We start from the raw sequence: 24418 nt of genomic DNA on the forward strand, positions 1-24418 counted from the left end.
CTGCATAACAACTTGTACAGGATTATTCATAATAGCCCCAAAGTAGAAGCAACCCAGAAGTTCATCAACTAATGAATGGAAAAAGAAAATATGGTATATCTATACAATGGAATATTACTCAGTTGTAAAAAGGGATAAGTATTGATTCATTCTACAACGTGGATGAACCTTGAAAACATTATGCTAAGTGAAAGAAGCCAGTCATATAAAGACCACATATTACCTGATTCCATTTATATGAAATGTCCAGAATAGGCAAATCCTTAGAGATGGAAAGTAGATTAGTGGTTTCCTAAGACTGGGAAATTTGAGGTTAAATGAGGAGTGACTGCTAATAGGTATGATATTTCTCTTTGGGATGAGAAAAATGTTCTAAACTTGATAGTGATGATAGTTGTCCAACCCCGTGAGTATACTATTAATAAAAACCACTGAGTTGTACACTTTAAATGGGTGAATTGCATGGTACATTATATCTTGATAACAGTGTTATATAAAAAATACTAAGTGCAAGTTTGCAGAACAATACGCATTATGTGAACATAGTTTTATAAAATAAGGTCTTAATAAAACATTATATTCTTAAAAATTAGCAAAATTTTTGAAGCAGTGCAAAAGAACAAAGTACGTTAGTGTGTTTTCTCTTGACATAGTAACTTTCGTTGGGTAGCAAGCAGGTTTGGTGACAAAATTTCTTAACAGTAATCAATACCACCTTATTAATAAAATAACAATAGCATTAATTGCATTCTTTATATATACCAACACTGTGCTAAATTCATAATGTGCATTTTTGTCATTTGTTTTTCACAACACCCTGAGGATGGCCCCATATTTTCTACCACTCTCCCCTTGCTTTCTACAAAGTTTACATTTATAAAGTTGTATTATTTGTCAGAATATAAAAAATACATAGTTCCTTTTGTTGTTGTTAGCAGTAGCCATAGGGCTATAATTACCCCTAAGGGGTCTCTTTATTTGAATTGGTTTTTATGTGATCCTATGCAGTTTAAGAGTATATTGATAAATCCATCTGTATATGTTTAAGATTCTAAGTTTACACTAAAGCATTTTGCATTTGTTATAGTTGATCTCCAATTTGAGGATAAAACGGTTTTTAGATAGTCGTTGATTTTTTATTTAATGTGATACTAAACTTGAAAGACAAATCATTGGCAAAGATAATTTTTAGAGTCGTTTTTTTTTTCTTCTGTAAATATCGACCAGCTATGTGGAAATCTTATCCATAAATGTTAACCTTAGTAATTTTTATTTGTTTTTAGTATTATGTGCCAAGAACCTTGCAAAGAAAGACTTCTTCAGTAAGTAAACACTCATTTTTGCTCTTAAAATATTAATGTTATTCATGTATTTCTGAAATTTTAAACATTTAAAAAAATACTAGGTATGTTTTCCCAGAAGTCTCGCCCTTTATTGAATGGGAATCCATGGTCGGACAAACTTTATTTCCCAGTTGCTACAACACTGGGACTCCTTAGCTCAAAGGCACAGAATTTAGAAATCATTCCTCAAGCCTGTCTCATGCCCCATTCCAGCCACATCCTGTTTTTCTGCCCTCCCCCCCCCCATTAGGAGATTTCTTTCTGCTGGGTGAAGTGTTCTCAGCTCAAATACAAATGGGATTTTTTTTTTAATCAAATAGCTGGGTTTGAGTAAAGTTGCTAATCCAATTTTATAAATTAAATCACATTTTTAAAGCTCTGTAATTAAAGGAATTGCAAAAAAAAAAAAAAAACAGAGAATCCTTTTGTAAAGGAAAGAAACACTCTTTAATGTAAGAAATTCACCTACTCTAAAGTAGGTGCCTGCAGCATTAAGTTCTTCACACACTTTCTGATCTTCACAAGAACGCTGCACAGCTCTTAAGTGGCACTGTTCACACTTTAAGGTGAAGAAACTTAGGCTCTAAGTTGAAGCTCTTAAGTGGCACTGTTCACACTTTAAGATGAAGAAACTTAGGCTCCAAACAGTTAGGAGCTCCAAGGGGGTGGCTCATCCACAAGTCTGTCTGCAAAAGCCTTACACCTTGCCACCTAATCTAATAAACCTGTCTGACTCCAGCATTTAGGGATTTACCAAATTAAGACTTGATGAATAAGATAGGCAAAGATCAGTAAATAAGATTTCTAGGCACTATTTTTTTTTCTTTTTTAGAAAGTATAAATGCAATTAATTTCTGATACCTTTTCCTCCATTTCATTAGTCCCACTTAGTGACCATCAGAAATGGAAATTTGAATTTAAGCCTATTTTTCTAGTTTTATTTTTTTTCTATCCTTAAAATCTGAGAGTGGAGGCATACTAAGTTGTCTCTCTTAGAAAGGTAAATAGAAATGACTTATTTTGCTGATTGAAACTATCCTTAAATTAGAGAATAAAATGTCTAAGAGTAATCTTCTTTGCTAAATTAGATGATCTTGAAGCTCCCGGTAGCCTGAAAGACTGTGTTCTGTGTCACGTTGATAGATCTGTAGTCTCACCTGGGTGTGGCTGTCTTCTCTCCTCTAGGACTCCCTGACCCCTTTGCAAAGATCGTCGTGGACGGGTCTGGGCAGTGCCACTCAACCGACACTGTGAAAAACACATTGGACCCAAAGTGGAACCAGCACTATGATCTGTGAGTTGAACTCTGTAAGCCATTTGGGGAGTAGCAGAAAAGTAGGTGTCTAGATTTTAAGAGAAACATTTAAGAAAAAAAAAAAAAAAAGGATTACTATTTATTGATAACAAAAGTAGATGGCCAAAAGAATACATATTGCCTAATTTCAGAACTCACATACTTGGAAGTTCTTGTGTTTGGCATTTTAATAGATTTTTATGGTTTGCTTCTGTAACTGTGATCCTCAAATTTTTCAGTTTCCTGGCCGTTTTGGCAGAAAACAGGTCATGGTTCACATCACCTACATGCTACTGTTTTTCAGTAAAACCCTAAGCCTATTGGTAGTTTTTACCTAAAAAATGCATTATTATGAATACATATTTCTGTTGACCTAGGATTTTTGCTTTTTAGTACAAATACACTTTCTGCAAGAGAAAATATAGTTCTACATGATCAAATTATATAAGCCATCAGACAATTTCTTATATTCCTTCAAAACATGGACTATACGTTGAAAACTATGTTACGTGCATCCGTATTTCCATATTTCTGCTAAGAAATTTTCATGAAAGCAACCAAAAGATTATTATTATTTTTTTAATTAACACAAATTGTACTGTATTGGGTGGCGTTTCAGTAGTTCTATTTGAAGACTCAGTCTCAGTTACACTGAGGTTCTATATGTGGCTTGGAATGTGGTTGTCAGTTCTTGTCCGGAAAGTTCCTCTCTCTCTATGGTTGACTTGCACTAAGAATAAGTGGGGGGGCTGGGCGCGGTGGCTCACGCCTGTAATCCTAGCACTCTGGGAGGCCGAGGCGGGAGGATCGTTTGAGCTCAGGAGTTCGAGACCAGCCTGAGCAAGAGCGAGACCCCATCTCTACTAAAAATAGAAAGAAATTATATGGACAGCTAAAATAATATATATATAGAAAAAATTAGCCGGGCATGGTGGCGCATGCCTGTAGTCCCAGCTACTCGGGAGGCTGAGGCAGTAGGATCGCTTAAGTCCAGGAGTTTGAGGTTGCTGTGAGCTAGGCTGACGCCACGGCACTCACTCTAGCCTGGGCAACAGAGTGAGACTCTGTCTCAAAAAAAAAAAAAGAATAAGTGGGGGTTTAATGACTTGGTATCTTTTTGAATACTTTGAATGGATCTAAGGGTTTATAAGTAGTCCCTTGTTGCAAACTACTGTCCTATATTAAGCTTCATTGCTGGGAAGTTATGAATCATGTCATTATCCTATGGAACTATTAAGATATAGTAAATCTCTGTTACGAGATTATTATTATCACGTGGTTATCTACATTTGCTCTTTATATAACTGATTGTAGTTCTTTTTCCCAGGCCATTGAAATGAGCAGATGTATATTTATTGAATGCCTGTTACACGTGGCATATAGAGCCAACATCATTTTGTAAGGCTGCTTAAATCAATCAGATAAAATCTCAATGAGGTATCATAACTCAGAAATACAACTAAAAATGAGTTTGCGTGTTCTTTCCAGATATGTTGGGAAAACTGATTCTATAACCATCAGCGTGTGGAACCACAAGAAAATTCACAAGAAACAGGGAGCTGGCTTCCTGGGCTGCGTGCGGCTGCTCTCCAACGCCATCAGCAGATTAAAAGATACCGGATGTAAGGCCCAAACGTTTTTCTGCCTTTTAATGCAACCGAAGAAAGCTTATGAGGCATCATTTTTTTTTTTTTTAATGCTGAATACAGAATTCCTGCCTTCCTCCCTAGTTAACATTCTTTGGGTTAAGTTTTGAATTGTTTGTTTGCAGACCAGCGTTTGGATCTATGCAAACTAAATCCCTCAGATACTGATGCAGTTCGTGGCCAAATAGTGGGTAAGAACCTTCTCATCTGTATAAAGAGATGCTTTTACAGAACTTAACATTCAACTCTTCATCGCTGAGAAAACACATGGGCACCGAGAGTGCTGACGTACCTCAGAGGACAGACCACACGCGGGGGCCATCTCTTCAGCACTAAAAATTTTTGTCTTGTGTGGTTTTTATTATTTTATTTAATTCCCTTCATCCGGTCATTTAAAGTTGAGTTAAAATGACTCTGGTACAGAAAGATGTAAGGTTATAATTTTAAATGTAATTTTAATTATCACGTTCATGGGCAATGAATTTGTCATTATATTATCCAAGGGTAGATGATAAGAATGGTGGCCACATATGCAAGAATTGGGAAATAGTTTCTTCTGGAAAAACCCTTCATATATGTAAAAAGCAAAGATGATTTGTAAAGAATTCATGTAACATGACTTGTAGAGACAGCGGATTACCGTATTTAGAGTGAAAAATTAAAATATGGTAATGTTACAAAGTGTTGGTTAGAGGCAATCCATTGGAAGTGATTTATCTGTTAAGTAACCATTATCCACTCATTTTGATTAGTATTTTAGAGTAACTCAAATGTCAACTGTAAGCATTGCAAGGAATCAAAGAAAACAGTGTCTCTGCAGCACACTGGAATAATTTTATGATTCCGAATCTTTTAGCTATTGTCTTATGCAGACTCAACCCGAGGTAAATGAACAGTGGGTATTCATCCTGAAAGCTGTCATAATGAGAAAGTTCTCACTTAATGCTTTCCCGTTTGTGATTTCTTCTTTTCTTCGTGGAGGGATGTGCCAGGGGAAAAAACAAAAAAACTGAAAACAACTTTATAAATGTCTTATTCACAGTAGAGATAGATAATAAATATTTAGATTCATCTAGACTTTGCAGATACTGAAAGTGCTGTCTGTGTCCTTATGAAGCCTAAGTCAAAATCTTCTTAAAAAATAAGGTACCTTAGAGGGGCTGAATGTTGCATTGTTGTTTTTATGGAGACCGTGAGAAACAGCACCCTTTTCTGCTCCTCGTTTACAAGGAGTATTGCAGTCGGCAGGTGGTGGTAGACGCAGCTACTGGGTAAGATGCTTCACACTTGAAGGCATAGGCGTATATGTGTGTGTGTACATATATAGGCCTCTTCATTTCTTAGGATATTGTACACAAATTATAAATTTGCAATGGCTCGCTGTATTACAATTGTGTAAAACACCACTGGATTTTAACGCAAGCCATTCTTCTGTTTTAGTCAGTTTACAGACACGGGACAGGATAGGCAGCGGGGGCCCGGTGGTGGACTGCAGAGGACTCTTAGAAAATGAAGGGTACGTATCACCTCGTGGTGTGCGCCGGGTTCTCTGCCACCGTAGCCTCGGATCATTGTGGCTGGGCAGTGGGTTCCAGGGGCTTCATTGTGCTAGTCTCTCAGTCTTATGTAGATATTTTATAATTTTCAGTTTAAGAGATTTTTTTAAAAAGTATTTGCTTATAAGGGAAAATAGCCTGTTAGGGTAAATTGTCTTCAAAATTGGTCAGGGGTAAAGATTGATGTTTAAAAAGTACTTACCTAAAGGCATTGTAGTATTTTATATAACCAGGAGTTCCATTATAGAGTAAAATAACAAGGAAAATGGAGTATTCAGATTTGATTTTAAATCAAGAAAAATGAAAGCTCATTTCACGAGCCCCTTGTAGCGCAGGGCTGGTTTTTCCAGTCATTCTGCTGTACCCTGGGGTGGCCTTGTGACGCTCTAAGTATGGCTCCCCTTGGCCGCCTCTTCCTCTTGAAAGAGTCTGTCTCTCTTTTTGAATGGGACATGCTGAATTTTGTAAACCCAAGCCCTTGGAACACTCTCGATTGTTGAAGGGAAGCAAAGTGAGCGTGTGCCCCGTCCCCTGGGAGCCTGAGCGCGGGCGGCGTTGCCATGCCTACTTGCCCTTCTCCCTCTCAGAACCGTGTATGAAGACTCGGGGCCTGGGAGGCCGCTCAGCTGCTTCATGGAGGAGCCAGCCCCTTACACAGACAGTACCGGTGCTGCCGCTGGCGGAGGGAACTGCAGGTTCGCGGAGTCCCCAGGTCAAGATCAAAGACTTCAGGCGCAGCGACTGCGAAATCCTGAGGTGCGAGGTTCACTGCAGACACCTCAGAACCGACCACACGGCCACCAGTCACCGGAACTGCCTGAAGGCTATGGTGAGAGAATTCACCCCGCGTGGCCAGTGTCAGCTGCACTGTTTCAGAGACCTTTGTTTGTAACCCTTTCTTAGTTACTTGCACGTGCCATCAACGCTGATGGGCGCGTGGCTCTGCCATTCGATGGTTTGACGGTGTAAAGACAACTGGAAAAAGATGGTGATAAATCTTGCTGGTCATGAATTTTCAGCAAGTGCTCCCATCTCCCAGTTTAGAAATCACGTGAAAATTTTAGGCAAATGAATACCAAACAGCACCACGATGCCACATAGGCTAGAGGAGGGTCTTTGTAGCGCTCTGGAAAGGACAGCGTGGGGTGCGAGTGAGACGGGGTCATATGACAACCTCGGAGAGAAGAACCGGAATGACAGGGGAGTGTGACTCGGATGTGGCAGATAATACCAGAAGTAAGAGCCTGGAGAATTGGTTGCAAACTCTCCTAGGAAATGGATATATCTAATTGTATCCCCTCATTTCTTGTGCAGAACAAAGAACCACAGTACAGGGGCAAGTTTACTTTTTGCACACACAGACTGGAGTCAGCACGTGGCACGACCCCAGGATACCCAGGTAGGTTTCCTACGGTGCACACCAGCAAAGCTTTTTCCAGAAGTTGACTTGAAAAGCCAGGACCCTTCAAGATGTGTTGCTCTCTTTTTAAACTAAAAATATTGATGAATGCAATGATATGATGTCTAGGATTCGCTTCAGATAAGTTGGGGTGGGAGGTGAATATAGGGATATGTTTGAAACAAGCTTGACCGGGAGTTGATAATTGTTGAAGTTGGTTACTTGGCAATTCGTTACGGTCTCTCTCTAGTTTTTTATATGCTTAAAATTTTCCATAATAAAAAGTTAAAAAGGAAATATAAAGACTCTATTACCCTTTCTCTCTTCTACTTTACTGTCCCTATTGCCTCAGTCCCTTGGGGACCATTCCTGGGGGAGATGAAGCTTTTCTATACGAATTCCTTCTACAAGGCCATACATCCGAGCCCAGGTCAGAGAGACCCCCACCCCACCCTGTAACGGAGTTAAGTTTCTTTTTTGCTTTGCTTTGCTTTTTTCTTTTAGAATAGCATTACTACCTAATAAGATTTTTAGTAATGCTCATTTCCTTTTGATTCATAATTTGTTTCATCTGAGAATAAGCTTCCTGTCTTTGATTTTCCAAGTCTATGTTGAATTTATGATTCATTATCTATAATTAGAATGGAACTATTACCTGCAAATGAATGAGGTGTCTCTTTAGTACCCACTGCAAGAAATGACAGGCTTTTGTGTTAAATAGAAAAGCAGCTTGGTCAGTAATGCTGTGCTCCCATCTGAATGTGGGTTGTATTGAAATAATTCATCAAGAGCCTAGAATGTAAAATACTTGCTTAACAAAAGCCAACTTGAAAATGAGGATGCCTCATCCTGGTACAACTGTTTAGAATTGGCGAGTTTCGAATGCATTTTACTACATCCCCCTCAGCCTTGCAAAACTTGGTGCTGTCTGGAAGCTTTTCAATGAAGACACCTTTCTGACCTTGAGCATTTAACTTAACTTGTGGATTCAGACAGTTTTCTGGCAGCACTGAGATACTTCCTACGATTTGGGCCCTCTTACCTGGTGTTCCCTAGATAGACCCTGTTTCTTATCAGGGTGATAAGCTCTGAAAGTTCCATTTTTACCTGTCAGATGTTGCTGCTGTTTGCAGCAGAGAGGCCTGGACTGAGTGGGGGTTTGGCGTAAGTAGAGCATCATGGCTGTCCATGTTGGCAGAACGGGGACTCTTTGATAAGGAACCTCTGTGGTTTGTGTTGCTGAAGTTTGGGTCTTATTCCTCCATACTAAGCTGGACAAACCTCTCTGTATCTTCCATTTTGGTAGAGACCTTAACAGTGTGAATTGTGATGAACTCGGACCACTGCCACCAGGCTGGGAAGTCAGAAGCACAGTTTCTGGGAGAATATATTTTGTAGATCATAATAACCGAACTACCCAGTTTACAGACCCAAGGTTACACCACATCATGAAGTAAGCTTTAAAAAAATTTTTTGTTGACCTCTTTCGTTTATAATTGAATGTTTTTTTTTTGTGCTAATATTTTTCTTCTCTACTGCATTATTTGTTGAATAATAAGCATGAGCAAAATAATGATAAATATTTTGTGGACAGTTGCGTATTTTCAACTCTTAAATTAGCCATGAAAGTACTGAAGCCACAGGTTGTCGCCACCGTTTTCTTCCTACAACCTAAATAAATTTCACCGAGATGATGGGATTGGGCAGCTTCTCATTAAGGAAGCTTCCGCAGGCTGCACTCTCATGACACGCCGGCCCTTAGATTGAGAAGTAGAGCAGCGCAGTTTTCCCCTGGCGCCTGCGCGCTCTGGAAGGGCAGGCCACAGTGGAGACTGCTGCCTGCCGGAGCCCTTCCCTGTGCCTGTGGTTCCCGGGTAACTTGGGACTGGGAGTTGTCTTGGATCCCATACTCAGTATTCTAGGTTTGTTGTGTTCTCAGAACAAAACACTCCACATAGCTCTTGTAACCAACAGCTCTGTGTCACATTAATGGCAAAACTTGAGCAAATGCCACTTTGACACCTACTAGTCTTAGTCCTCTTATTTTACTGAAATTTGGCTTCTAGTGAGTGGGCTTAGAAATCTCTTGGTGACAAAAATGAGGGATGGTTATCATCAGATGCCACTCGAGCTGTTTGCTCTTGTGCATGGTGCCTCCCTCCGCTGTTTCCTCCTTTTCAGTTTTCCCCGTGGACTCCATTGCCTTCTGGTAAGGTGCATCAGTCAGTGTCGTGGGTACGTGACAGGTGCACGATAAATGACAGCAATTCCTCTCTGTAGTAAGACCGTACGAGATGAGTGGTTGCTAGGAATTGGGGTATCCCCTTTACTGGACCCTGGACCTATATTTAGGCTAATGGTGGCCATCAGCATTTTCCCACAGCTAGGTACATATTTATGTCATCAGGGAAACAAATTCTACCTGAAGTTGTGTGCAGTGAACTGTCCCCAGTCCCTGCTGTGTGTGGGCATTGCTCACAGCTGCCTCAGCAGTGGCTTCCGGAATGACTTTCTGCTTCTCTTCTTCTCAAGTCACCAGTGCCAACTCAAGGAGCCCAGCCAGCCGCTGCCCCTGCCCAGCGAGGGCTCTCTGGAAGACGAGGAGCTTCCTGCCCAGAGATATGAACGAGATTTAGTCCAGAAGCTAAAGGTCCTCAGACATGAACTGTCACTTCAGCAGCCCCAAGCTGGGCATTGCCGCATCGAAGTATCCAGAGAAGAAATCTTTGAGGTATAGAATTCAGTGCGTCTGACAGTCAGCCCTGTTAAGAAACAAGTGAGGCGGTCCCGCCAGAGGCATGGCTTCCTGAGAACACTCCTTTGCTTAAAGGGAGCTGCTCTGTGGGGGATTTCTGCATTTCAGTGAGCTCTCCTTTCTGTTTGGCATTTCAGGTATTGATCTCATTACTAAGCGAAATGCAGGGTTTATCAGGACCAAAGCCTGGGGAGAGAGAGGGAATTGTATTCCCTTCTATGGTAAAAGTTTAAAAACTAGATAGCTTCTGAGACGAGAACCTAGAGGTTTGCACAGAAACTGGTACTAAATAATAGTGGGAGTCCCCTTACCTGCATCGCACGGGTTACATGTTCCCGCAGCCTGCACCTTTCCCTCTGAACAAGTCAGTCCCCTCCTATCTCCTTGCATGGACTGTGACCAAGTGGCATGCCTCAGAGCAGCACAGTGGCCTGAGGCCGCCCTGCCGTTCCCTGGGGGGAGCAGGAGGAGCGGTGGCTCCAGGAAGGGCTCTGCCTTTACGCTGCTCCCCTGTCGGAGCAGGTCCCTAAGCAGACTGGGCCCTTGGCTTAAGAAACATGATCATAAGGTAAAACTTCTGTTGTGTTTTGGCCAAATCCTGCCCTCCGTTGTGGAGACACTGGCAGAAATGATCAAGTGAGATGGGGCAAGAAGTGAGCACAGATTCCCGCTGGCCGATGGCCTCGGAGGGCCACGCGCTGTCCCCCCAGCGAGGGCTGGGCCCGAGTGTTGGACGCATGGATCAGCTGCCGTGCCCAGTTTTGCCCACCGAGCAGTCTGTACTGGCTGCCCCGGATAGAAGAGAGCTGAATTATTGACATTTTGCTGCGGGTCATTTCCCCTTTCCCCTTGGGATGCTAGAGTTTGAACTGCATTAAATTTAAAGGATGAAAAACTTCTTAAGTGCATTATCACAGAAAACATCTACAGACATTTAGCTTACTTCCACTTAAAATGCTGAATCTAAGGGAATATTAGGCTGACCACATGTTTTCCATGCTCTGGGTAAGCTACTTTATGTCTGTCTGAAACTTTTTTTGCTTTTTGACTCAGTGAGAAATTGTGTGTCATTTTTCACTTAGATATAAAAACAGGCTTAGAATTCTTTAACGTTCAGACTCTAATGACATCTTCATTTTGGTTAAACTACATGAGCTGTTTATAGGGTGCACTGAAATTATTTTGTGTAGAGAAAATCAACTCCAGTGAGGAGACTCGTCGTTAAGTCCTTAGTGATTGTACTGAAGACAGATGTGTTTTGTGTTAAGTGTAGCGTTACCTGGCACTGTGCGTGCCTCTGTGGGAGAAACTGGGGGAGGAAAGATGATGGAATATACTAGATGCAGCAGCCAAATAAACATTCAGAATGGGAACCAGATAAAACTCGCATGGGGATGAGTGCTTATTTTTAATCGGACTCCATTACCAATAACCTTTAAACTGTTTATACCTTGAAGAATAAGAAATGTTCTTTTCTCTGAAACTATAATTTTGATACGTAGGAGTCTTATCGCCAGATAATGAAGATGCGACCGAAAGACTTGAAAAAACGACTAATGGTGAAATTCCGAGGAGAAGAAGGTTTGGATTATGGTGGCGTGGCCAGGTGAGGTGCTAATTTATTCAGCCTCTCTGCTGTGTGGATTTCAGCATAACCGTAACAGTCTTCTCCAAGAGAAACGTCATCACTGAGCACACCTGGGCAGGGCCCGTGCTGGCGTCACCTGGGAGTAGTCAGGGCTCAAGTGCGGGCTCCAGCCAGCTTTCCGAGCATAGGAATTCCTGAGCACGTGCTCACATCTTCCCACAACCTCTCAGAATGTACGTGATCGCCACCGTTCCTGACTCCTTGTAAAGCTACAGTTAGACTTTTACGCTAACCCCCTTCTTCATTTAGCATGTCTGATCCTGAAACATGAAGGACTTGCCCCTGAAATTAATCTGAAATGAATATGGGCGGTGGCCTTCCTTTTCTCCTTAGAGGATCTTCTGCGGGGAAGTGGGCAGCGGGGTGGGAGGGCATGTAAATTGCATTTGTGTCAAAGGAATTTTGTAAATTAAAATTTTGGTCAAAATAATTCAAGCAAATGATATAAAAAGCAGAATAGAATACAATAATGAAAAGCTACTATTTCTTATCCTGCCTTTTTTCACCTTTGAGACAACTGTATCTTTTCTAGCTGTTTCTTCTAATAGGTATCTTTATATCACTCAATTGATCGAGTTCAGATTGTTATCTCATGATTTAGTGATTTATGGCCATAGACCCAAGATAGACTGGCTCTAACTGATACTCCCTCCTCCAGTTTAGTAATAGCAATCTTTTTAGTTCTGTTGTTTGTAACTATGTAATGTGCTTTCTCCTTTATTTTTTGATTTGTCAACTAGAGACATCATCTCTTGACCTCGTTTTCACAAAAAAGGATATTAAATACTTGTAACTTTCTCTTCAGCATTCCTTCTGGCGCTTAGAATCTGTCATCTGTAATGTTACTTTTATGTTGTGAAGACTGAAGATTTACATTTTGCTCTGTAAGCAAAATTAAATCTGTCTCCTGAGCTTCTCTACCTATTATTTGTAAGGATTGAAAATCAACGCATTGTTTATATTATCATGACAATGAAAATACTGTTCACTAAGGGGTAAAATAGTATTCTATAATTTATCTTTTCGAAAATTTTAATTTTTCCAAGAATCTCTTCTTTTTTTAAAATCTAGGCTTTATTGTCCCCTTAAACTTCAAAGTCCTCCAGGACAATGTTACACATTATGTCTTTGGACATATCCCCCCACGTGCATCCATCTTGGAGCCACCGCCCAGTCTGATGACGATGCTCTAGCTCTTGTGCACCTGGCTGTCATGAGACATCTCTGCTTTTCTGGGTTAGGTCCGTTGCTTGGGGATCCCATAGCTTCCTCTTTCTTGCTCACTCCCTTGTGTCACTGTCACCCCCTGATGGGGTGTGTGGTGAGATTTTCCACTTTCTTGTCTGCATCTCCCAACCGACTCAGACTGCACATGGTCAGGAACTTTGTCTGGTTCACAGCTGAATCCCCAGTTCTGAGAACAGCACCTAGCACATAGTGAGCACTTGGCTCCATAAATATGTACTGAGTGAATGAATTTTACTTTTCAGTAATTTCCTCTCCTCCGTTTCCTTTCTTTGGTCTTTCTGAAACACCTGTTGCTCAGCTGTTGGATTCCCTGGATTGATCCTCTACGTTGCTCATCTTATTCTTTTATTTCCTATCTCTGCTTTTTTCTCCTGCTTTCTGGGAGATTTCTTCGACTTGTCTTCCATCGCTTCCAATTTTTTAAATCACCATAACCTGCTCACTTATTGATTCCATTATAATAAAATATAAAATGAAAGAATTGAATGTATCTATCACATGATTGAATTTTCTCACAGAGGAGTATCCCTATAATTTGTATGCCCCTGTGAGAATTGTGTTGATTCATTAACCATGAAATACTGAGATACTCTACCATGTACTGGCTACAACAGTGAGCAAAATGGTATGTTCTCTCCCTCCGTCCCCATGCAAAGGAGTTCTCAGTCTGATGAGGTGCAGGCATCAAAGAATTATGCAATTAAATATAAAACTACAACTCTTGTGGTTGCCACAAAGGAGGGCCCACGTTCCCATGAGGACTGTAATAGTGGCCCCATCTTGGGAAGTCAGGATAGCAGAGCCTCACGCTTCACCATTTAGAAAACGCAGAGTCTCAGCCCTACGGCAGTTATCCCAACCTTCTTCCTTGATCTTCTCAACCTTGATTCTAGAAACCATCTTTTTTTTTTTGGTAAAATGTAACTTGTTTGCCCTTGACAACACTAAATCTGTTTCCTGGCAAGAGGTTTAGGCTTTCTGTCCTCTGTTTTCACGTGAGAATTTTCCTACTTAGTCATTCATGTTTGTTTATTCTAACAATTCAAATCAAAACTACTTCCATGTTCTTGTCTATGATTTTTCTTTTTTTTATAGGTTCAAGATGTCTCAAGAGTTCAGTACCTCAAACTGTTTCAGTTTACTTGCATTGCTGGTATTATATATTCCTGGGCATGCATGTGAATAGCACAGTTTGGTTTGGTAGAAGTGATATTCCTTCTGCATTTTCCGTAGTTCTCCAATCATCCACGTGGAGATAAGTCTTTGTGGAACTCCCTTGATTAACATGGTGCTGGAGTGGAAAGAGGTTTTTCACCTCCAGTTTGGTCTTGCATTGTTATTTCACCCCTCAGAGTCTTCCTTGTGTCTAGATGGGATCACACCTATCTCAGAGTGCAAAGAGATTTCAATTATACATGTATCACACACATGCACGTATGCCTTCATTATCTGGTCTCTGAGAGTCAGGCTACGCCGATTTTCCCTGTGTTTGGCCCTGAAGCCATTCCTGCAGCTTCTCTCAGTGTCTGTCTCTTTCTCTCTCTCTCTCTTGCCTATAGATAGCTCTTCCCTTACCACTTCCAGAACAGACCTAATTGTATCTTTACCTTGTCTATGGCTCGGTTGGAATGTTTGCTTGTATTTTAATCACTTCCTGTCTAGACAATTGTGGGTCCTTGGCTTTTTCAAAGATTTTTATCAAATCTCAACTCCAAAAGTTGGGGTGAATAAAAGCTAAGCAATGTTGTTTTTCTGGTAAAGACACTTTATGAAATTCAGAGTCTCATCTCTTCTGGCAGTTCCTTTCTGTGCTTTTGAGTGCGATACATAAATGTTGTGGTCTGATCATTTTCTGTGTATTCTCAGTTTTCTTAGATCATTTGCATTTGAGCTTATCCTTCCCTATTCTGTCTCACTTCTGCGTCTTTTCAGTTTGAAAGAGTTAAGAAATTCTAGAATAAAATTTGGAGCTGCTGTCTTAATGAGATTTATGCATTTGAAAAGAGTTTTGAGTAGAAAGAGTAAAAGGTTATTTGTAGAGCTGCACAGGTGTTTGGATAAGGGTCCTCTCTATACCTGGGCTTATCACAACCTGACCACAGCAACTGAATCATACGATTTCTAGTTAAAGTACTTTTTTTGTTGGACTGGTTTTGATTTTGGATTTTTTTTAAAATAATAAAATGATTCAAACATTAAAGGAATTCAGAAAATAATATAGCTCATACTTACATACTCCATCCAGATTTTAAAACTCTGAGAGTTAATATTTTTAAGATTTAAACTGTAAAGCTATTAAAAGTGATAACTGTTTATGGCAAAAAAAAAAAAAAAAAGAATTTGACAGAAAATTATGAAGGGCAAAAGTCATTCTGTTTTTGTGAGGGGGACAGCGTCTCGCTCTGTTGTCCCAAAAGTCATTCTTAAATAACTGCTCTTCTACCTCCCTAGACTTTGAAATGTTTTCTTTTTGCTTGAAACATTTAAAACTTCAAATTTAAAAACTAAAATTTAAATTTAGAGACTAGAAATTAGCAAAAGAAAAATAAAAACGACCCAGAATCCTAATACTCAAGTTATCTGCTGTTAAAGTTGGATCAAACTACTTTTTAATTGCACTTTTGCCAGTTAATACCACATCATTATCATCATCACCTGAGATTTTGATCATGGCATCTGAATCATCCAATTTAGATCTTTGTGAAGTATCAGGGAAAACCTCAGGAGAGGTGCAGGGAAGCTGAGAAGTGAACTGCGGAGAACACGGCCTTCCATGGTCGCGCTAATTCTAGTTGACCACAGTTGGTTCTCAGCTGCAAATGTGTCGCTGGAGCTGTGGCCATGCTGTGGTGAGGAATAAGAATCGGGTATTTGTGAGTTGCTTCTGGGTGCTCTTCCAGACACCGTGCAATTCATTCGGCTTGTTTTCCCAACCTGTGCAATGGATCCTTAGACCAGGTGCCCTGACCAATTGCCCATCTCACTTCATACTAGTTTGGCCTTTGAAAGCATAATGAATCAGTGCTGTTAAGATCTAGAACTAGAAATTTTAGCACATTCTTGTTCTTCCTAGGGAGTGGCTTTATTTGCTGTGCCATGAGATGTTGAATCCGTATTATGGACTCTTCCAGTATTCTACGGACAATATTTACATGTTGCAGATCAATCCAGATTCTTCAATCAACCCTGTAAGTATGAACAAATAGAGGTAGGGGATTTAGTTGGAGAGTTTTTAAGATGGATTTTCAGTTTGAGTCCCAATTCTTGGTTTATTCGCTGTAGATTAATCAAAGACAATGGTAAGTAAAACATTGAAAGGTGGAGTGAGGATGGAGTGAAGATGGAGGATTTCCATCCTGCATTGTCAGCGTCGGGGTCATTGGGGATGTTGTTTCAAAGGAGGATAAGGGTGAGATTGAGCTGTTCACTCACTCAGAACACTTTATTGCTATTTGAGGGAACTCTCGTATGATGACCGTATTTGTTAAGGTGTCATTCTGAGAAGTGAGTTACAAAGTCCATCCTCTTCCTAATCAAAATTGGAATATTTCCATCATTGGCTTTTTAAACCACAAATGCTGACATCCTTAGCATGCGTGTTTTAGAGACGAGGAAATAAGTGCGAGGGTGGCAGCTGGCCAGCAGAGGACTCCTCGGTGGGGCCGTGTCCATCCTCAGGGCTGTGTACAGGGCCACCAAGGTGAAGTTGGGGACAAGCTCTATTGGACATTCAAATGTGAAAGAACCTGTTACCAACATGGAAGCAAAGTCTTGACTAGTTTTCTGAGATGATTATAATTCAAACCTTAAAGTAGAAATGCCAGGCTGCTTAGTTAAAAACCAGAACAGCTCTGGTTCTAGGATGGTTCTTTTACTTATTTTCCTTTGTGTTCCTTGCCCTGCCCCCTTTAGGATTTCTTCTCTTTCTTGTGGGATGGGGATTGGGAGGGAGGAGGAGGGAGGAGGGGAACTGTCTTTTTCTTTTGGGCGTAAAAGGAAAAACAAGCCGGCTTCCTGGGTGTGCCATCTGCACAGGCCACAAGGCCCCGCGCTGCGAAGGCCGCCATGCTCGGTTTGTCTCTGCTGTCGCTGGGTTGAATTTCTCAATCATTTTTGAACAAAGGGCTCCGCATTTTCATTTCACACTGGGCCCAGCAAGTTTTCCAGCAGTTCTGAGGAGAAGGTGCTGGACCCAAGAGCATGCAAACTGCCGTCCAGCTAATTTTTGATGGCCCAAGCAGCCGTCTTCCATCTGGTCATGAGAAGAGCCTATAGGAAACTGAGTCAGCGTCTGGTTGGCTCTGGGACAGCTCCGCAAGGAGCTTGGAGAAAGCACAAGACACGGCATTGGCCGGGCCCCTTTCTAACGAACTCGTGTTCTCTGGTGCCGCCTACAGGACCACTTGTCTTACTTCCACTTCGTGGGTCGGATCATGGGCCTGGCTGTGTTCCACGGACACTACATCAACGGGGGCTTCACGGTGCCCTTCTACAAGCAGCTGCTGGGGAAGCCCATCCAGCTCTCGGATTTGGAATCGGTGGACCCGGAGCTACATAAGAGCTTAGTGTGGATTCTGTAAGTATTGACTCAGTTTACTGGAAATGCACATGGAGTCGCCAGTCTCAGTGCACGCCGCTACGTCTGTGTGTTGGGGATGGGTGAGAAATAAAGGGACCATTCTATTATAACCAGAAACAAAAAAACCAGATTTAACAAAAAAAAAAAATACTTAATTTTGACTTACTTTTTCTCATGACATTCGGCCAGTTCCTATAGTAGTTTCCTTGAGGTAAGATCACAAATGTTAACAGGTGGATCCTGAGGCCGAGGGGGAGGTGTGTGCGTGAGAGAGACTCTAGAGTATCTCTGGTTCATCTATAGAGGGGCCAAGAAAGTATCAAAACCAAATTAATATTTAGTTACATTTGCTCTAGAATTATCCTAAACAAAGCTCTTTTAAAAGCAGTAGGCACCGTGAGGAGATGCACCAGGGGTGTCCCAGATCCTTGTGAAAGAGCCGATGGTGCAGGGAAGCACGGTCCTGGCTGTGGGGAGGGGACGGGGACACGGAGGAGCCAAGCCCAGCGGGGCCTCCAGCTGTGCCGAGTTCACACGTTCCAGTGTGGGGAGTCAGGGCCTTCACTGGATAGAAAACCTTTCACTCTGCCTAGGTTTCCAGAAAAATAGCAGATTAAAGAGCCAGTTTCAAGCGCTTTGGTGTTGGAGCTGATGCGTGTGAAAGGCTGCCCCAGGGGAGACGGTGCCCCCTCGGCGCGGCTCTCGGTCGTTTCCCTCTGACTTTGCTGCCTCGTCCACATTTCTTCCTCCCGCTCCCAGTCTCGGCTTACAAAGCAAAAGGGTTTCATAAAATCACAGAATGGTAGAGTGACTGTCACCCTCCTTCTGTGAGTGAGAAAGCCGAGAGCGGGGGACATCTGGAGCAGAGCTGTCTCCCGGCCCCTACCAGTGCCAGGCGCTGTCCCGCCCACACGTGGGCTCTGAGTCCACCGAGGCCTCCTCTTCTCCCCTCGCAGCCTTGGGTCTGGCAGTCGGTAAACACTGTCTCTCTCTCTCCGTGCCACCCCCTGACCGCGTCACGTAATGCTCCCTTCCTTGCTGGGTGGTGGCAGCGGTCTAACTGGCCTTGTCTTCTGCCCTCTTCCACAGAGAGAACGACATCACCCCCGTGCTGGACCACACGTTCTGCGTGGAGCACAACGCTTTCGGGCGCATCCTTCAGCACGAACTGAAGCCCAATGGTCGAAACGTGCCCGTCACAGAGGAGAACAAGAAAGAATATGTCCGGTAATGTCCCGCGAAGCCTCAGGGGTCGCCGGTGGGGAACAGCCAGGTGCCTGGGGCCATCCTGGGTGCGGCTGGGGTCAGAGTTAGGTTCTTGTAGCTTCTTCGCTGCGTGAGGCCTCCCTGTCCCTGACAGCACTTGTGACCGAGTCACATTAACGGAGGTGACTTTCAGAAACCATCAGGCTCAGCAGCAGCAGTGGGGGGTGTGCTGGGGCCCCTGAAAAGTCCAGGGCTGACCTGTTAAAGGGACAGAGCCCAGACGAGGGCAGGACTTTGAAGTGACCACGGATTCTGAGTGCAGAGATGGGGAGCACAGGAGACAGCAGCCGGGAGGGCCCTTGGGCTCGGTCAAGGACGCTGCTCCACAGTCTCTTTGCCACCTTGAACTCGAGGCGATTCCACAGCGGGGACAAGGTGCGGTTGAGAGGCACGAGGGCACGTCTGTGCTCAGACTGACGCACGGTCTCACGCCGTCCCATGTGGTCCTTTCAAATTACGGCAGTTGCTGTAACAGGTCAAATCCCACTGTTTTTAGTAAAGAATCAGACAGCACAGGGCGTGTTCTCGTTCATTTTTAACTCGACACTAAGGCTCCGCACTGCCAGCTGGTGGTTTGGCTGCGCTGGGGAGGGTGGCAGGGCCCGGTATCTGCTCTGCGGGTCCGTCTGCGTCGTGTGCACGGGTTTGTCGGAGTGTGATACCGGAACCTGCGGATGGGGGAATCGTGTGGGGCTGCTTCTAACCTGAGTTTCTCCTGCAGGTTGTATGTGAATTGGAGGTTTATGAGAGGCATTGAAGCCCAGTTCTTAGCCCTTCAGAAAGGGTTCAACGAACTCATTCCTCAGCACCTGCTGAAGCCTTTCGACCAGAAGGAACTAGAGGTACGTGCGCGGCGTGAAGAGTCAACTCGGGGCATTTGAGGGTCGCGGTGTGGCCGGCGTTTGCCGTTTTCAGTCCTTGCTGCAGAGTGAGGCTGGCGCTCTCCCCGGTCGGCCCGGCGGCCTGCCAGGGCTCCCAGGATGCGGGGAAGGCCGGTGCGTAACAGGCGCAGGGTCCCCTCGGCGGCAGTAAACATGAACCACTCTCGGGAAGTTGTTCCTGGCGTTTGTGGCCTCTCCTATGCCAGGCTGTTTAGTGGGGGACGGTCCATGGCCCGCTCCTGTGCAGTCATCTCTGATCAGGGGAGTTATATATAACCAAGTTCTCCCACAGTGTCAACGTTTTGTTTTTTATTTTGGTTAGTACTAGACTAAGAACAAAGTGTCATTGTCTTCTCTAGTCAGACTTCGTGTACTTGAACACAGTGATTCATTCATCCCTCAGCCATCGCTGTCTGGTACTAAATAGCTCAGCCTTCCAGATTGTTCTTGTAGTCTTTCTGCTGCCAGTGAGACGCTTACAGCTTGCAGGCCAAGGCAAGCTCCCTCGGATGGAGCGGTAGTTCTGGGGTTACTTTTTCAACAAGTTGAGAAACACGCTCCGTCTGCCCCAACCCCAGACTTGAAACTCCACCTGTCCTCGTGTCTTGGAGAGGCCACCGTGCCCTTTGTGGTTAGCTCTGTTCAGTCCTGCCGGTCGATGCTTTGATCCTCCCTCCTCTGCAGGGCAGACACACACACCACCTTTGCTTACAAGATAGCGTTGTATCGGGAGCTGTGCCCCGTGGTCCTAAGGTTGCAGACCAGCCTGGAGGAGGCAGGAAGACTGAGGCATGGTGCCTCGGGCTTACCATGAATTTACAGCTGCTTCCCATGTAGCTACTTGCTTGCACGTAGCTGCTGCTTTGCTTGGGAACAAAGTTTTTAACTCCTGTGGTATAGTGCGAACCGGGAGGCAGGGCATGACGTTGGCTCATGCGTTCTGGAAGTAACTCATCTGTCGTCACCTTCTCAGTTGATCATAGGCGGCCTGGATAAAATCGACCTGAACGACTGGAAGTCGAACACGCGGCTGAAGCACTGTGTGGCCGACAGCAACATCGTCAGGTGGTTCTGGCAAGCGGTGGAGACGTTCGATGAAGAAAGGAGGGCCCGGCTCCTGCAGTTTGTGACTGGGTCCACAAGAGTCCCTCTCCAAGGCTTCAAGGCTTTGCAAGGTGACTGACGTGGAGGCAGGGCCATTCGATTCCATGTCTGCACCGGGCACGTTCTGTGCTGGGCGGGGAGAGAGGGGGCAGGAAGGCGGTTGGGATGTTTTTCTGAAACAACCGCTAGAAACCAACGTGAGCAAATGCTCAGCACTGCTCAGGGCCCGTGGCAGGTGCTGTCCGGTCTGCGAGCAGGTGTGGAGGCGCCACTGAGCAAAGACCGTGGAGCCACTCCAGGGCACGTGGGGTCCCGCCTCCTCACTGCTTCCGGAAAGCCACAGGGTTTGACCAGCAGGGGCCTTTGGGTGTCTGGTGAGGCCAGCTTGGACCCAAGACCTAGGTGGAGGGCTGTGGGTGGCCACCCCAGTCTCGGTGTCCCCACAGCTTGAAGCTGTAAACTCCTGTTCAGCCATGAACCACTGGAGGAAGATGTCATACTCACTCTGTTTAAACCACTGATGTCACTGTACGTGGGATGGAATTCCACAGGAAAGGTCCCAAACTGCCTGTTAGGGACACGTTAGGTAGGTGGCCTGACGTCATCTCCTGCACTTAGCAGTGTTGCTGATGGCTGGAAGGAGCAAGGTGAAGGGCGTTAACATAGTGAACTTTACATGCTGTGAGATGTACAGATATTGCAAATACAGAATGTTGCCTCTGGCTCTCAGGAACCTCGCTGGATAAAAGGAGGTTAATGCCTTTTCCCTTGGCTTTGGTCCTGAGGGTACTTGTGTCTTTTCCATAGTGACCTCTGCCTGTGGGATTTCTGCAGGGTGCTCTGCAAGCATCACAGAGGGTTCTAGACGAGAACCTCCCCGCCTGTACGTGGGAGCTCCGTCTGCTGGGCCAGCTTGGCAACCCCAGCTGCTCCCAGGGCCCTTTCTTGTTCACTCTCCTCCAGCCCAGGGCGCCTGTCTGAGCAGGGATTATTGTCTCCGTGACACGGATGAAGCAACTGAGACTCACTGAGGTCGTAGGATTTATTTTCCCCCCAGGAAGAAACAGTGGGGTGGTGAGCGGTGAGCCAGGGCAGGGAACCAGGTCTTGTGACTCTGAGTCTCGCTTGTCTGATGACATCACACCGTCTCTCCCACAGTGGCCCTCTTGCTAAACATTCCTGTTTAGAAAACACCCCTGGGACTAAGGATCTTAGCAATATCTTGGCAACATCATCCACAATTGGACAGACGTTGGCTAAGTGTCCCTGTAGTCTCTAGGAGGTAGGTCAGCCCAGACGAGGGGTCAGATGTGACCAGGGTCACCTGCCAGGAAAGGGACTGGATGCTGCAGGGCGCGATAGGAGACTAGTTCCTCGATGCCAAGAAATCTGAGCGCAGGGATACAGACCAGGCAACAGGCGGCCAGGCCCAGCAGAATGTTTCCCCGAGAGATGGGGCTCAGGGTGTGGCCTGAGAGGGAGGAGCCTTCTCCCTACTCCTCCCCCACCAGGTGCCCAGGGCTGAGGGGGCTGGACTCACCTCCCAGTGGCCAGCGACCCTCTCCACTCCATAAAGATGGTGGTCTCTGCTTGCCGTCATCTCTCCTGGCCTCTAGTCCTACTGCTGACCTGTGCCCCAGTTGAAAGGAATATCTGTAAAAGTGCAGGAGCAAATGTCAGCAAGACAGAGGCCAGCAGGCTTCGCAACCCACCTTGCCCCATGTCCTGCAGCGCTCGGCCAGTGGGCAGGGCGGGGCCGGGCCTGGGGCTGGCACCCTGTCTTTGCAGCCGGCTTGGTGCCCGCAAGTCCTCTAGTCCAAAGGGTGGGTAAAAATAATTTTGTCCCTTGATGGCCATTACACACACATCCTAAAACTGGGCACGTGAACTCCACTGCTCCCTGGCAGGATACCTGCCTGGGCGTTGGGGCTGAGAACGTGGTCCAGAGGGACCCTGGCTTACGGGAGCTGTGTGGCTGGAAAGCCCCGTGGCTTTGCCTCTGAAGTGCATTAACTAGAATGTTGTCTTGTAAGGCTCTACAGGCGCGGCAGGGCCCCGGCTGTTCACCATCCACCTCATAGACGCGAACACAGACAACCTTCCGAAGGCCCACACCTGGTAAGAGCCCTGCTGCCGAGTCCCGAGTCCCGAGTCCCGAGAGCGTGTATCTGGAGCACGTGGTCGTGCATGTTTTTTTAAAGCTATTTTCTTATTTGGAGGACTTTGTGTGCAGTTTCATTTATGCAAAGTCTCAGATAATGACCGGCAATAGCACTTGTGTCCACGGGGCGAACGCTTGGCAGTGTGCCACAGATGAGGGGCATCAGAAGTCTCTTGTATGAAACTAGTTTTGTTGTGAGCTGTGTAATTCATTAGTGCTGGTGTTTCAGCATCAGCCTGTGGCTGCTGTTCCACCAAGCTCGAGTCTTCATCCTTGCTGGGTCTTGGTGCAAAGATACGCGTGCGCACGTACACCCGTCAGGAGGGAAAGTTGTCCAGTTGTGGTTGGGATTTATTGGTCTTTACTTTATCTGACATTTCTGGTTCCCCGTTTTCCTTCTGGGAACTTTGCTTATGACAGCTGCTCCTTGTCCATTGAAAAATGTTTTTTCCCTAAAATTTTAACTTAAAAAATAATATCCATAGTGGATTATTTCCTTTATGGTTTACAAATCCAATCACCTACGTACACTTTGTGTCGGAACCATTTGTTGAGAAGAGCAGCCACGTCTACTCCAGGAGAACCGGTTCCAAATGTGGCCGAGACGCGACACGATGGGACCCAGCGGTGTGGGTTCAGTGCTGGCTCTGACACTTCTAGTGACGTGACTCAGGCAACTTAATATTCTAACTGGGTTTTCCACCCCTGTGAATCAGGCGTCCTGGGCTGTAGTGGGTACCAGGGCCCTGCCCTGGGCGTGGCTGTGGTGTCTGTTACAGGAACCTGCCACGCTCACGCATGGCAGCTGTGCTCCTTCTCATGACACTTTTGTCCTTTAATAGTTTAGTGCTAGGAGTAGGACAGGTATGAAAAATATCCTCTGATGCTAAAGCTCCAGAGGAAGTGCGCCTGCCGTCAAAGCCGGTTCTTTCTCGACACAAACTATCCTTAATTGCTTACCCCCTGGTCGTTCAGGAGGCCACGAAATGTCCTCTGGGTCACAATTTTGTATTTCTTGATTTGTTATAAGATAATAGCTTCCTAAAGGATATCTTTTTCTCTGCGCAAATATTGGAAATGAATTTCCCCATGGAAATATTGAGTCAGAAGTTTAGTATTCATTTAGTTTTAAGATCTAGCTTGTTTTTGCAGGGAATTTTCCAGACTGCCCCATTTTGGTCCCAGATCAAGTCCCAGAGGAATAGACAGATACACAATCAAGTGTTAGTGCTGACTTGACTGACGGCCGGCCTGGATCCCAGGAGTCTGTCAAGGGGGTATTCCCGGTACAGGGGGGCATTTAATAATTTCTCCCGGAGACAAACAAGTTGATAGCTTTGTCCTACTATAAGCAGTAAATAGTAATTTGGTTCTGTTTTGGTTTTGAAGGTCTTAAGATTTATTTTGCTGTGTGCTGATTGAACACTCTTTGCATCAGAGGCAGAAGAGCAGCAGGAAAGTGGAGGACTCACTTCCACCCCCTGCCCTGCAAACCGGGCAATGAGATGCTTAGACGCTTCCCCCTCTCGTTGCCCCTC

General features: G+C 44.6%; 1 protein-coding gene across 3 annotated transcripts in view; it reads left to right on the plus strand.

Annotated features, from left to right (window-relative positions):
• Positions 1-24418, plus strand: part of SMURF1 (SMAD specific E3 ubiquitin protein ligase 1) — a 104580-nt gene that overhangs the window by 76676 nt on the left and 3486 nt on the right. The window contains exons 2-18 of one of the 3 annotated variants that reach the window (XM_069486537.1): positions 1284-1322; positions 2529-2637; positions 4126-4259; positions 4409-4474; positions 5724-5799; positions 6427-6668; positions 7154-7238; positions 7591-7668; positions 8545-8691; positions 9771-9969; positions 11496-11599; positions 15963-16077; positions 17287-17465; positions 18558-18695; positions 19456-19576; positions 20589-20790; positions 22753-22837. In XM_069486537.1, the coding sequence (XP_069342638.1) occupies positions 1284-1322; positions 2529-2637; positions 4126-4259; positions 4409-4474; positions 5724-5799; positions 6427-6668; positions 7154-7238; positions 7591-7668; positions 8545-8691; positions 9771-9969; positions 11496-11599; positions 15963-16077; positions 17287-17465; positions 18558-18695; positions 19456-19576; positions 20589-20790; positions 22753-22837 (2119 nt within the window). The remainder of the gene's footprint in view (positions 1-1283; positions 1323-2528; positions 2638-4125; positions 4260-4408; positions 4475-5723; positions 5800-6426; positions 6669-7153; positions 7239-7590; positions 7669-8544; positions 8692-9770; positions 9970-11495; positions 11600-15962; positions 16078-17286; positions 17466-18557; positions 18696-19455; positions 19577-20588; positions 20791-22752; positions 22838-24418) is intronic. The other 2 variants (XM_069486539.1, XM_069486540.1) reach the window with 2 other exon arrangements.

This window comes from Eulemur rufifrons, chromosome 14, assembly GCF_041146395.1.
Source record: "Eulemur rufifrons isolate Redbay chromosome 14, OSU_ERuf_1, whole genome shotgun sequence".
Lineage (NCBI taxonomy): Eukaryota > Metazoa > Chordata > Mammalia > Primates > Lemuridae > Eulemur > Eulemur rufifrons.